Genomic DNA, 14983 nt, shown 5'->3' with positions numbered 1-14983 from the left:
TATTGTAGACCTGGTAGGATAGAGACCTCTATCAATGAGCAGCACGAACTAGAAACAAAACAAAACTGTCCAACTATCAAAGCGGAGAAAACTGTTGAAAATCTATGCCTCATACAAGACAGTCTCCAAAGACAAGTAAAACCTACCAACTCTATTACAAAGAAAAGATTTCATTGCCTGAATCAGTCTTACCCGCCAATAACACATGAACCAACACTCTCAGCCGTAAGGAGGCAGACCTTGATGTTGTGAGTCTTTATACACATCCTTGCTGTCATGGAAGTGGAAACTTCTTTAACCTAAAACAACAAAAATTCAATATTCCGTGAAAATTCAACAGAAAATGCCACTAAAAATTAGAAAAATCAAGTACCACAAGATAGAGCGTCGTGACTATCATCGCATGACATCGAAGCATGACTCAAGCCATGGACCATAGAAAGAAACTGACTTCATCGAAAATGACAAATGTCAAGAGCTATATGATCACAACGAAAAGACAAAGTAACAAAAAAAAAAACATTAGTTAAATTTATCGAACCCAATAAACAGAAAATTCGGCAAGAAAACAAAGAAAGACTTAAGACTGATTCAGGAAAGACTAATGGAGAAAGTGAGGGAAAGGAGAATTCACTGATGATCTCAGTTGACCAGCCGCATTGCCGAATGGTGTAGTAGTAGCAAGGCGGAATGGTAAAGGGACAGTTTCCTAGGTTCCCACGTAGTATGTCTCTTCTCTATCGTGAATATAAAATTTGCTTAGGGAATATGGAGTTTACCCCCAAAGATTAACCCACGTTCTCCATCCACCAACTCCTTGCACTGTGATTAGAGGAATTAATAAAATAAGTTTGCTGAACGAAATTAGAAATTAATTCGATTTATTCATGTAGTTTACCTTTAGGCAGCACCAGCAGCTATCAAAAAACCTCGGCCTCAGAAAACCAGCTAAGTCTTTTAAATTAGGACTGCTTATTTCCTCACTCACAAGACAAGTATTGAATTGAACAAGTTATCCCCCAAAAAAAGCATTAAAAAAACCTACTTTATACTAACCAACCAACCATTTTTTTTGGTAAAATCTAGTATTCAACATGCATTCAATCATGAAATAAAAATACAATCATCAAACATTCGTCTTTTCTGTCATTAAAATTAACTGTATTAAAACAAATGGGGGTAAACACTTCCAGAGTACAACTATATATGAGGAGAACGGTAAATTTGACCTTTGGGTACAAGTTCAGGGCAATGCTAGCCTTTATCCCTCCTTCAGTTTCATCTGTGGAGGCAAGTGATATATTCAAATTATAAGGTTATATAGATTAATCAAGAATCACATCCAAACTCTTGTTGATTTGTCTGAAGGAACAAAGAGCGTAATCTTGCCTCGCACCAACGCATATCGTGGCCACACTCTCATTTAACAAGGTCCTCTATAAGCATCAAGGAATGTATAAAGCTCACATGCCATCAGCAAAGTGCTATAGAATAGATAGTGGGAACTGGAAAATCAAAACGCACATGATTCTCAGTCCCACCAACAATTTTGAAAATTGGAATGTCCACTGAGTAATCAAGCAGCTCTCACTGCACTGATCTGTTAACACATAATACCCGACCTCATTTCTTTCCCTTGCGAGCAAGAAAACGTTCCCTTGCTGCCTGAATTTTACTTTCCTGCTCTTCTGGAGCTGTAACGATGACAGCTTCCTTCTTCAGCAAGTCTGGCGTGTTTCCCTCAGTTATCTCTTCTACATGACCCAATCCACCACCACTTCATGAAAAAAGAAAAATGTTAAAGCCAAACTATGTGCTTAAATCTTTTTTGATAGAACTATGTGCTTAGTCTTAGATCAGAAAACAAGAGCATTATCTTTATATAAGTCTCAAATCTGATTTACCTTAATTTCCTGACATCAAGTTTGTCAAGTTTCTCTAAAATTGGAATCACCCACTGACGCTCTACAGCACACACATTCCGCATATATGGGCGTGAGGTAGCAATAAGTTCGTGGTAGACAACATAATTTGGATATAATCCATCATCATCTGGCTTTAGCACAGAGGAAGGATGCACCTAACATCAACAACAATTGCTTTTAGTAACAGTTGGACAACAATATACTTGAAAGATCAAGATTCGTCAATTGTTTCAAACTTTGATGCTCAATGCTACAGCTTTTCATAATCTAAACTGGATAATGTTCAAATTTTCTTTGGTATCTATGTATTTCTTCAAACCCAATTTTAAACCAAGGAATTGTAGCCACCTAATCCATATGATGCTCTCTCAAGCAATAAAACTACCACAAGGTTAAATTATTAAAAATTGATACCTGCACTAGTTGGGGCTTAAAACCCAGTGTTCGAAAGCCATTATGATGCCTCATCCGCTCAGCAAGCTGACTTGCAAAGCCAATGGACAATGCTTTCATCAAATTCCTATAACTCTGGCGTCTTTTCTGACTTTGATTTACTTGTACATCTGAGGACCCTGTTTTTCAGATGCATAAGTCGTTACAGCAATAAAGAAACTTCGAGGTAGAAGGAAAATGGCAAAGACAGGGAGACTGGGTTAATGAGTGCAAAATTTCTGAAGAAAGACGTGCAGGAATTTTTCAATAATGTTTATCTACTCTGGATTGGGAAGCTAAGGCTACTTACAATGCTCTGACTCTATTCCCATATCAAACATCTGTCTAATGCACATCCGAATATGGGTATCGAGATATGACCCTCCAAAAACACTCCAAATACACAGAAAACTTAGAAAAAAAAGATTAAGCACACCCTCTTAGAAAACATACCCACACCCAATACACAAAATCAAGTCCGAGTAACATAGAAGGCTACTATGCCCCCAAGATACTATTTCAAGCATAAATCTCTTCTCTAGGAACCGGACGTAAGGGTGCAGAAGGGCAAGGACATCAAACCAGTGTTGTTTGAACAGGACCACACCAGCTGGTCAGACTGGTTGGACTGGGAACCGGCCGGGGGGCGATCTAGAAAGTGGCTTTGAACCGGTTAGACCGGGAATCGGTACACAGGTTGAACCGGTATTTTTTAATTTTTTTAAAAATTTTAATAGTTTTTTAATCGGACCGGCGGCCTGACCAGTTTGACCACCGGTCTGGTTTAGAAAACATTGCATCAAACACATCTACTTCTGGTTGAATATTGAGTCGTAAATATGCAAAGTAAAGCCAAGTCAAATTAACAAAGGCAAAATCTCCAAAAATCACCGCTAAGTCAAATCAATGCTGACCTTTTGCTATCTTCTGCATTATCTGCGATAGCTGCTTTCGAACTTCTTTGACAAACATCATTCCTCGCACCTAAAATTAGTTGTTCCAAATATGTTATTCATATTTAGCATGAGAATAATATCAAAGATATTCCGTCATTAATGTATCCAGAAAATCCAGGGCACTTCTGCTAATCACAGAAAGATCCATCTGAAAATAGAATGACATGTTATGCACGCGCATCAAGTACTTGAGGCAGATTTTTATCATTGTTCCAAGAAAAGGATTAAACAATCGGAATGACATGCCTAATGTCTTACTGTTTCTAAATGCATGTTTCCTCAATTGGAAGATAAGAAGCATACCTGTAAGTCATAATCTTTGCACCAACCAATATCGTAATCATTTTCATCCCAGCATTCATAGATCTGTAACAACTGGATGTGATCACCAAAACCAGAACCATCAGGAAGTTCCAAAGGAGGGTATTTTCTTTTCTTCTCATTATTCTTGCTGCAGTAAGAGAAATTTTAAGTTATTTCCCATTACAAACTATCATTAACCATTAGAAGTGAAAAACAACTTTGCAAATATGGAAATACAGACTTCATTTTGATGGAATTTGGATATCATTAGCCCCCAACCACCCATCCCCCAAAAATCAGATCTGTCAAATAAAATGAAGTAATTTCATTTTCCTTCCAGTTAATCAAATGAGTCTTGAAGAAAACTTGAAGAACTGGGGATACTAGACCAAACACATAAATGACCTAAAAGTTTTTGGTTTTGCCAAATAAGGTACTACATCAGCATGCAGTAGCTACAAATTACAATTTGTACAGTTTAGGGAACATTTAAGTTCAACTAGCTGCCTGGAAGTTAAAGATAATAGGAAAAGCTATAGTCGCCATCTTTATAATAGACAATCTCATAAACACTTTCAATGAAATAACCTTCGACCAGGAAGCAAATTTGTTTCGGCTGATAACATGGCCGCAACAGTCAGAGCCTGGGATAAGCAACCATATTCATTTGCCTCAATTAAGGTTCTCGAAAGTGAAGGTTCCAATGGGAGCTCTGCATACAAATAAGTTGTGCAGTGAGCACACATGCAAAGTAGAGCAGTTTCAGACAGGGAAGAAAACACTAATAATATTATTTTATGCATATAAGTCATTAAGATAAATGCCACAAAGAATAGCGATTAACCAAGACAAAAAGTATTTAAAGGTACATAAAATTCATTAGTATTATAATACACAGTAACTCATGCTTGCCAATTCTTGACATGAGTTAACTAGGAATCAATGAAGGTGGCCATTCTGAGTCAGGTTTCATGAAAAGGGCTTGTAATTGATCACCAGGAAGTAGACTGCACCCAAATTCATATCTTCCAAGGTCATTCCTGGTAAATAAAATTCCTTAACATCTTAATAGACAGGAACTCATGTTTTCTAGTTTGAGACATGAGTTAACTGAGAACCAATGAAAAGGGATAGTTTCATTCCAGGAAAATACAATTCCTTAGCATGGTAATAGACAGTAGTAGCTCATGCTTTCTAGCTCAAGACATGAGTTAATTAAGAATCAAAGAAGATGGCCATTTTGAGTTTACTTCCATGAAAAGGGTTGGTAATTGATCACAAGGAAGTTGACAGTACTCAAATTCATATCTACCAAGGTCCCAGTTTCAGGTGCTACATCCATAGAAATCATAACCACAACTGAGGCCAAAAAAAAAAAAAACCCAGCAACTGCTACCAAATTAAGCATGCATTTATCAACTAATGCCAACATACTTGGTAAGCATGGTAATACTTGGAAAGCAAGTTTGAAAGCTTACCGGCCATTGTTCGCCCAATACTAGTTATCGATCCATTTTCATCAATGGCATCAATCAGATATAGTTGCTTTAGAGCATCTTCTAATGACTCGGCTAAAGTTAAACCAAATATTTAATCAATACCTCAATTCTAAAGAGAAACATCATCAGAAACTGTAAAATATAGATATTGACAGAACGAAAATTTTAAACAGTGACAACTCAAATGCTTGTTCTTTCTTTATGCCATAACAAAATTGAACACAATAAGAATGCATTCTTACTAGAAGGGGGGTCAAGAAAATCAAACTTCAGAATATCAATATCAGGGAGGTCCAATGACTTTAGATAAAGAACACTGCCAGCAAGAGAAGATCGCTGTATTTCAGGAACTGTTACATCAAGGAAATCATCATTGTAAACCCTGGATGGGTATAAACGGTAACACTTCCCAGGACGTGTTCTTCCAGCTCGTCCAGCACGTTGATTAGCTTGTACCCTCAAAGAACAAAAAAAAAAGATTCAGAAAGAAGGGAAAAAAGTTATTGGCAAGAATACTAACAATTCATCATCACTCAAGTGAGAAAAGAAAGGTAAGAACATAAATTTGTTCGATGCAAAATAAGAGTAAAACTTAGATCATGCAAGAAAACCTGAACTTGCAAACAAAGAAAGACCAAAAAGAATCACAACTGTAAGTTGTGCTACTAGGAACACATGAACATGCTGCAAAAGCCAAAAGAAACATTAAGTCATCCACTTACTTGCTAATTTGAACAACATCAAGGGAATACATTCCAGTTGCTGGGTTATATTGCCGTTGCTTCACGTAACCAGAATCAATAACATACCTATCAATGTACAGATAATTACTTTCAAGAGAAGCAATCAAAATATCAATGCAATTGATCATTAACTGAGACCAAGTGCAAAAACAGGTGGTAGAATTAGGCATACAGTACAATGCATCACAATAATATAGTTAACATTGGACCATATACAGGTCTTAACGAGTAGTGGGACCCTTAAGACCAAATTTCAGTGCCTTCCTCAAGGTAGAAAATCGTAAAATTAAGAAGCAACAGGAACAACATAGTAAACTAAACAAAAACACTGTGATTTGGTTGGAACAATTAAGAAACCATTGATATGTTTGATCCCTTATATAATTACATATATAAAACAAAAGCCCTCCACTAGAATTTCAGAATAGCCTTGTCTCTGTTATGTCTCTATCTTACTAGATTATTTTGGACATGGAAACCAAGGACTGCAGTGCTTCTTGGTTTATATTTGGCCATTTTCTTAAACCTACATAACCATGACACGGTAATTGGTTTGCTAAAAGCAGAAGTATTCGCATGATCTAGGCAAATTAATAAAGAAAATGCTGGTTTATAAAGACCAAAATTGAGGGGTTTTTTACATATTATTAACACTCATTTACTTCATTATCTACACCGTCTTCTATTCAGGAGGATTAAAAAATTAAAAGAAGAGCAAGACTGACAACAACCTGAACCTAATACTCTTTGACTTTAATGCTCTCCATCTCCATAGAAGAATCAGTCAAAAGTGTTGCAACAGATAAAAAGTCACTGATATTTGCAATGATTCTAAGGAAATTACATCACCATAAAGCCAACTTATCAGTGCATGCTCAGATTCTCTAATAACATGTGAACAGGTAGAAATTTTAAATAGTGGATGCTAAAACCTCTCCACCCAGGTTAAGAAAGTTTTAACCTGATCAAGCCTATCAAAATGTAAAAGAAGAATTGGAGTAGAAACAAGTAATTTGGGCAAGGCGGGGGGGCAAATTGTGGAAATTAAATTAACAGAACAAAAGAAAGCACTGACAAGCAACATTTACAAGTATCAAGTTTCCTTACACAACACCATCAACTGTCAAAGAAGTTTCAGCTATGTTTGTGGCAACAATAAAACGCCTACAGTTTGGAGGGGGAGGACTGAATACACGCACCTGTTGGGTCATAGCCAAAAAAATGTCAGCCACAAAACTACGGAAATTCAATACTACTAATATCTGCATCTCAAGACAATCTAGCTTAAGTTAATTTCATTTCCCATGGGGCAAAGGAGGCAGAGATGAAAAGAAAATTTGAGACAAAACTATACCTGCATTTCAGGTGGCAATGAACCATGGAGAGGAAGAATGATAGCATCCATGCAGGAGCCTTCCTCTAGACTTCGAACTTTATCTTCCAGCTTTGATACCAACTTCTCTATATCATCCTACAAATGGCCACTCAACTTTAAAAGAATCAGTTAAAATCATCAATGAATCAATTTTATAACCACGAAAAAGATAGAATTTAAATCCGCAAAGAATGCCACCCCAAGAAGTGAGAGAGAAAAGAGAGAGAGAGAAAGCTTGCCTGTCCAGTCATGAATATTAAGATGTCACCTTCTGGTTCCCGAACATGTATATCTGCGAAAACCATTGCTTAGTAAGATCTCATATGACCAAAATACGATAGCCAGGAAATCCAGAAACCCAAAGTTTTCCCTGCAAATCAAGATTAAGGTACAACTGATGGGAATTGTGTCTTAACGCCTTAGACATTTAGTTGCACGACTAAAGTACATCAAAAAAATTATTTATCAATAAATTCTTAATGGATGCCAGAGGGGTTCATCATACAAGGAACCAAAAAATCTTAGTACTTCTTTCTACATAACCATGTAACTACAGCAAATCTGGGCATGAAAGCAACCACATCACAAGCCTAGCTAAACAACAAGGACTGGCCAGCATATGTACATAATAAAAGCTTGCAACAACTGAATATGTGATAAAGATAAACTCACACCATACCCATAGCTGTTTTTAGTGAAGACTCAAGATAGCTTGTAGGTCGCTCCTTGCTGTAGAATATTTCCACAGGAAATAATTTTCCAGGGACAGTCAACAAGGGACAATCTGAAAAGAACTTCGACACTTTTTCACCATCAAGGGTTGCCGATGTGATCAGAACTTTTAAATTGGATGCACGTCTTTTAACCAAGCGTTTCATCAACCCCAGCAAAATATCCCTGAGAAATTTAAGATTCTATAAGTACAGCATCAACAAAATGAAAAGGACACAATCAAAGTATAGATAATAGAAACAGCATACAAGGTGATTCTTACGTATTCAAACTCCTCTCATGAGCCTCGTCCAGAATAATAACAGAATACTGATTCAGTTCCGGATTTGACAGACTTTCTCGAAGAAGCACTCCATCAGTAAGGTATCTACAACACCATAGCTAAGAAACCAATAAACTTGGCAATTGCAATTCCAGCAACAACACGCACTGAAACTGAAAACTATACTAATTAAGCTAAAATGTATTACTTGATTCGTGTTCTTTCGGAAGTTCTATCTTCAAACCGAATAGCATAGCCTACTTCTTCCCCAAGCCGAACACCAAGCTCCTGCGCAACTCGCCTAAGCGCATAAAATAGTTAGAATAAAAGGATTTATTCAATTTCCTTGAACGACAAAACGCCTAAGTATCAGCAAAAATTACATGTTTCGAATTCCTAAAGCATTCCAGTTCCTAGTTTGCTTTGGAACAGTACCTGGAAACAGATACGGCTGCGACGCGACGGGGCTGAGTGACGGCAACGATTCCGGAATTTGTGTATCCTTTGCGGTGGAGCATCTGAGAGAGCTGCGTGCTCTTTCCCGAACCGGTCTCTCCTATGATCACCACCACTGGATTTTGGTCCACTGTTTCTTCTATCTTCTTCTCGAATTGCACGATTGGAAGATTCGCCATTGATTATATTCAACAAGTTTCTTCTTCTTCTCTTCTTTCCAAATTGATCCAGAGTTTTTAGGGTTTTAACCAACTTTCTTTAGAGCGTTTTTCCTTTTTTGGGATAATTTGAAAATGTTAAGGACTGTTTTTGAGTATTTGCATTTTGTTCATTTGTTTATGCATTCAACTTGGTTTCAAAAAAGTTATAAAATACTTACTAAATTATTTGAATTTTTTTTTTAAAGTTCAATTGGTGAGCTTCAACCAAGGACTATTCAATAAGATAGAATAGTATTCATCGGTAAATAGAGGAACATATATCGAATTCAAGTTGATTTGGTTAGTGGTGTTGAAGATCGAAGAAAAAACTATTCAGATTTTGGTTTGTAATTTCGTAACATTTAAACTTATTTTATGAAAAAAAACCTAAATTATAGAAGAGGAGGAGAAGCTTATCCTTTCAATTAGTGTATACAAGGAAGATTTTAATATGCTAATTTCAAATAATTTAGTGATTATTTGGTAACTTTTTAAAATTGAGTGACCAAATCGTAAATTTATCAATAGTTTAATGACCTTAATGTAGTTTACCCTTCTATTAATCCTTAAGGATAAATAATGTGTTTGATCTCATATACTGTTTGTTGTTGCAATAGATATTGTATAAGCTAAGGCTTAATTGCCATGTTTTGACCATAGTTAAGGACACTTTGGTTTTTTTTTTTAATGGCTTAAAAGTTTCTCAAACTTTTTTGAAAAAATCAATTAAGGCTCTATGACCTTTTTGCACCCAATTGAACCCTAAATTAATAATTTTAGCTAAATAGGCCCTTTGATTAACATTGATCTGTACAACGCTATTTTGGTTGCTAACGGTGTTGATGTGCTACTTTATGTCAACGATAGTTGCTGACGTGGCACTGGTCAACAAAAAAATTAAAAAATTAAAAGGAATATTTAATTTTTTTTCACTGGCATGAACATGTACATATGGTTGTCTAGGTTTATTCACCTCAAAGCTTAATTTCTTTTAAAAAAATTTAAAAAATATTTTTTAAAAATATAAATTTATAAAAAATTATTAAATTTTATAAAAATATTAAATAAAGTTCAAAAGAAATTAAAATTTAATAAAAACCATTTAAAAGTTAAGTCTAGAATGAAATTGGACATACAATTGTCCAGATTCACATTTTGAAAGTTTAGGGGCCACATTAGAACAAACCCTAAAGCACAGGGCCAATGGTGCCATTATCCCTTTGTTTTATTTAATTTTTTTCATATAATATTATATTATCTATGTCAACTTAATGGTATGAAAAGAAAATTTATGTCAAATTTTCATTGGGTGGTTTAGCAATTCACTAACGATGTTAATGTCATGTAGCATAATAAAACACATATTGATAGTTTGGGTACCACATTGGATATTTTCAAAGTATACGTATCATATTGAATATTTTATAAAAGTACAAGTACCATAATAAAACATATATTGATAGTTTAGGTACCACATTAGACATTTTTAAAGTATAGGTACCATTGGACGTTTCATGAAAGCATAGGTATCAAATGTGACGTTATCTATTTGTGTAACGACCCAGTTTCCAATGGTGTCAGAAATTGCAATTTTGGGACCTCGTTTCTATTTCCATTTTCATTTTCATTTTCATTTTCATTTTTGAAAATCTATATTCATTTCCAAATGATTCCATTTTCCATTTTGGAGAAAACTATAATCATTCTTGAATGTTTCTTATTTCTCTTTTTCTATTCATTATGTTCATTTCTATTCAAACATGCAATTCATTTCTAGTTTCAATAAGCTAGCGGAGGGACCGATTGGACATATGTAGTTGAGGCTCAAATGATTTATAATTAGGTTTCGGCTTTTCGCCTATTAATTATAAACTCATTTAGTCTTGAAGTCATTCAACTATAGTATCGTACTGAGTTCTCCCTAACGACATACCATTATGAAAGCAACTACTCAATGTCCTTGTCATAATTGTGTTACCCTCATAGGATATATTTGATCTATTTAGGATAATATTCATTCTCCCAATATGCTCCTATTTTATCTCATGGTAACCATTACATCTTCTTTCATGAAAAGTCAATCATTATCAAATAGTGATCAAGTCATCCATCACAAAGACGGACGACCCGTGACCATGTTTACTTTCATCAACCATGTAATACCAATGAGAGGATATCATTTACCCATGTTTTGGGCTATGAATTCTACTATTGTGAATGACGTTACATACTACAGAAGTCGTACACCCAACGCACCAGCTTTTAGTTCCTTATCTATTTGAACTCAGACTTTTACTTACATCAAAGTGTACGGGTCATACATACATAGTCCGCTATCTACTCAAGATTTAGGTATGTCACACTATGAACGTCACAAGTGAATAAATCCATTAACGGATTCAGGATCTATTCTGCTTGGATCATGTCCGATGTATTGTCAATCTAGTCAGTCACATCTATATCTTTATCTTCTAGGAGTCATCCGCTCTGATGCCCAAGACAAGACATCTCCCTAATTGGACTTGATAGACGACATATTAGTCTTTCAATTGATTTGCTCATTTTTTATTAGACTATAAGTACATGTTTAGGTTCATCTACTAATACAAGTTGCCTTTTTCTACGACGATCTGACTACGTAATACTGTTTAGTATTAGTTAAAAATTTAGACAACCAATGAGCAACATTTGCTTCTATTTTGCTTTGCATGCAAAAACCATGTGAGGAAATTTATACAAAGTATATTGATGTAATCAATGAATTTTTTTTATTAACCAATCTGTTCAGAAAAAAATACAAGTGTATATTGACAAAAATACTACACTTAGGACACCAGATCCAACAGTCTCCCACTTGCCCTAGTGAGTGATAAGTCATGTTTCGTATTCTTATGCCCTCCATATGTTTCCCAAATATCTCTCTAGCTATAAGAGTCTTGGCTAAAAAAATCCCCAAGATTTGTCCTCAGATGCGATATTTTGACTACATCTAGTATTTCACCAAACACTTTCGTCTCCCTTAACGTGTTTTATCCTTATGTGGTTTCTTTCAGGTTTAGCTATATTTGCACTGTTATAGTGCTATAACTTTTTCATACCTCATATTTGGGCTTCCACAATGAAGTTAGCATTGTAACCATGCTTGACACTTATTCACGTTATAGACCCACCGTTTAGGACAAAAACACAGTCCGATGTTGATTTCCTTGAATCCTGACACATTTGGAAGTCAGAATCAGTATATTCGATAGGAGTAAGTTCTTATCTGGAATACACAAGCATATAATCCCTCGTTCTCCGTAAATACTTAAGTATATGCTTAATTGTTTGCCAGTACCTTGGTCCTAGATTTGTCTGATATCGACTTACCAACTCCACTGGAAAGCAGATATCTAGGCGTGTGTATGACATAGTATACATGAGACTTCCTATTGCCGAAGCATAATGAACCTTTCTCATGTTTTCTCTTTCTTTCGCTGTGTTAGGACAGTCCTCTATAGAGATATGAAATCTCATTATAGAATGTTGATTTCCCTTCTTCGAATCGGTCATTGCATAACGCTCAAATATCTTATCTATGTATGAAGCCTGAGATAATTCTATCACTTTGTTCTTTCGACCCCTTAGGATTAGATTACCTAGAACAAAATCAGCTTCTCCCAAGTCCTCCATGTTAAATTGTTGGGTTAACCACAGTTTAACTGATAACAATATCCCTACATCATTTCCAATGAATAGAATGTCATCGACATATAGAACGAGAAAGACCACATTTCCATTCCCTAAATGTTTGTAAACACAAGGTTTATCTACGTTTTGCTCAAATCCAAAAGTCTTGATCGCTTAATCAAATCTTTGATTCTATGAGCGGGATACCTGATTAATTCCATATACGGATCTAAGAAATTTGCAAACTTTATACTATTTTTCTTTAGCTATATATCTGATGGGTTGTATCATGTAGATGCTCTCTTCAGGATAGACATTCAAAAATGTTGTCTTGACATCCATTTTCCAAATCTCATAATCGAAAGCTGTCGCATTGGGTAGTAATATGCGAATTGACTTGAGCATGACAATCGGAGAGAAGGTTTCTTTGTAATCGACACCTTCTTTCTAAGTATAACTTTTTGCTACAAGTTTGGCCTAATAGGTTTCCACTTTTCCATCTGCATTTCTTTTCCTTTTATAGATCCACTTACACCCTATTGGTTTTATGTAATAGCCCGATTTTCAGTGGTGTCGAAAACAGTGGTTCGAGACCACAAAATCTGGTGAGTAAGTTCATAAATTTTATTATTTAATGTTTATGAGTCAAATATGGTTTTAAAAAGATTTTTTAATTAATAATTTATGTCTTATAATGAATTATTATGTTTGAGTGATAAAATCCTAGTTTAAGTGGTTTTAGAAAATGAGATAACGGGACCTCGTTTCTATAAACTGGGCTGTAAATATTTTTATAAATATTTAAAAAATGTCATTAAGGTAGTATTGAAGTTTCATTGAAAAATTTTAATGTTTTGACAGTTAATTAATTAAAAATGACTAAATTAAAAAAGGTACAAAACTTGCTAATTATAATAGTAAAATGACTAAATGGTTTAATTAATAAATGAGGAAGGACTTAAGGAATAATTATGCCAAAATTAAAAGGGCGAGGTGGCATAAGGATGGAAAATAATAAAAAAATCCCATTCAATGGCAAAATGGTAAATAAGTTAAAATTAAAAGTAAACAAATTAGATTTAAAGAGTTTTCTAGACATTTCTTTCTTAATTTCGATTTAAAAATAGACATGGGAGAGCTCCTTGACCTGGTTCTTCAATTTTGCTTCATATTAAGATCGGGTGGAAAATCGAAGAAAATAAAAAATTACCAAAATACCCCTGAATTTTGGTATTTCTACAATTTAGCCAGGTAAGTTCGTGTAACTAAATTTTGTATATTTATATGTTTGAATTGAATGTTGTATTTGAGAATTTTTGTAAATGTCATATATATGAAATTGATCACATATCCAACGGTGCTTGATAAATATAAAGTCCCGTTTGAAATAATAAAATTCAATGGATACTAAGTTCCCGAATTGGTTGTGATCTTGCATATGTTGAGGATACACCACAACTTGAAACAGCATCCTGATATTTGGCTCTCTCAAGCTTCTCGTTATATAGTTCTTGCGAGCTTCCCGTTAATAGCTCTTCAAAGCATCCCGATTGGTTGTGACTTTGCATGTGTTGTAGACACACCACAGCTCTTATGAGCGTCCCAATATATGGCTCTTCGTGAGCTTCCCGATTAAAGGTTCTTTGTGAGCTTCCTGATTAATGGCTCTCTGGAGCTTCTCAATATGACTCACTCGAACTTCCCGATATATGGCTATTTGGAGCTTCCCATTAATGGCTCTTCAGAGCTACCCGTTATTAGCTCGCATGAGCTTTCCGATTATGGCTCTTATGAGCTTCCCGTTGTATAGCCCAAATAAGCTTCCCATTAATGGCTTACATGAGCTTCCTGTTATATGGCTCAAGAGAGAGCTTCTCAATTATGTGCTCAAATGAGCACCCCCGAATATGAACTGATGGATTTCAGATTCGTACACTTCATGTGTACTATCCTTATATCCATCAAAATTTTAAATGATTCAACAGGTAAAGTTCTGATATGGGATAACATGAGTTCAAAATAAACTAGTACCTGTATATACCTGAAATACATGGAAATGATATTTATTTGATATATTGAAACATGACATGGAAAATACATGTCTATGAAACTTGCCTGATAATTATGTATATTCATGATTATGAACTGTTACCGGAATAAATATACACAAAATTCATGAAAATGATGGTAAATGATATATTGATATAATGAAATGAATGAAATATGTTTATGAAGAAACGGTAAGAGAATGATATGTATCATGACATGTAAATATGCAACTATCTTTGATATGTTGATTCAAGGAAATTATGTATGTTGAGACGAGTAATAAACTCAAGTGTGACATGTCGAGAAAATAAGTTTATCAATGTTGGATTTATATGTAATATGTGCAAGTACGCTAACTAGTGTTGTTACTTGATGCTTAGGC

The 14983-nt window shown here is 35.0% G+C and overlaps 1 protein-coding gene across 4 annotated transcripts; it reads right to left on the bottom strand.

Moving 5' to 3' along the window:
- Positions 1–1118: 1118 nt before the first annotated feature.
- On the bottom strand, positions 1119–9025 carry LOC107909825 (probable pre-mRNA-splicing factor ATP-dependent RNA helicase DEAH4). Of its 4 annotated transcripts, XR_005910455.1 has the most exons (17): positions 8663–8989; positions 8436–8528; positions 8228–8332; positions 7913–8130; positions 7473–7525; positions 7213–7329; positions 6966–7057; positions 5838–5924; positions 5358–5572; positions 5095–5187; positions 4205–4328; positions 3617–3764; positions 3272–3341; positions 2340–2497; positions 1905–2080; positions 1390–1777; positions 1119–1282 (listed from the first exon to the last, which is right to left on the bottom strand). XR_005910455.1 is itself a non-coding variant. In XM_016837494.2 (16 exons), the coding sequence occupies exons 1-16, from the start codon at positions 8860–8862 to the stop codon at positions 1624–1626; spliced, it is 2103 nt and encodes a 700-aa protein (XP_016692983.2). In that variant the 5' UTR covers positions 8863–9025; the 3' UTR covers positions 1119–1623. The 4 variants fall into 4 exon arrangements, 2 of the variants coding, with proteins under 2 accessions (XP_016692983.2, XP_016692982.2); XM_016837494.2 differs by having other exon boundaries at positions 1119–1777; positions 8663–9025; XM_016837493.2 differs by lacking the exon at positions 8663–8989 and having other exon boundaries at positions 1119–1777; positions 8228–8346; positions 8436–8530.
- Positions 9026–14983: the final 5958 nt, after the last annotated feature.

This window comes from Gossypium hirsutum, chromosome D02 (assembly GCF_007990345.1).
Source record: "Gossypium hirsutum isolate 1008001.06 chromosome D02, Gossypium_hirsutum_v2.1, whole genome shotgun sequence".
Lineage (NCBI taxonomy): Eukaryota > Viridiplantae > Streptophyta > Magnoliopsida > Malvales > Malvaceae > Gossypium > Gossypium hirsutum.
The sequence above is the reverse complement of the archived record's forward strand: the minus strand, read 5'-3'. Positions and strand labels throughout refer to the sequence as shown.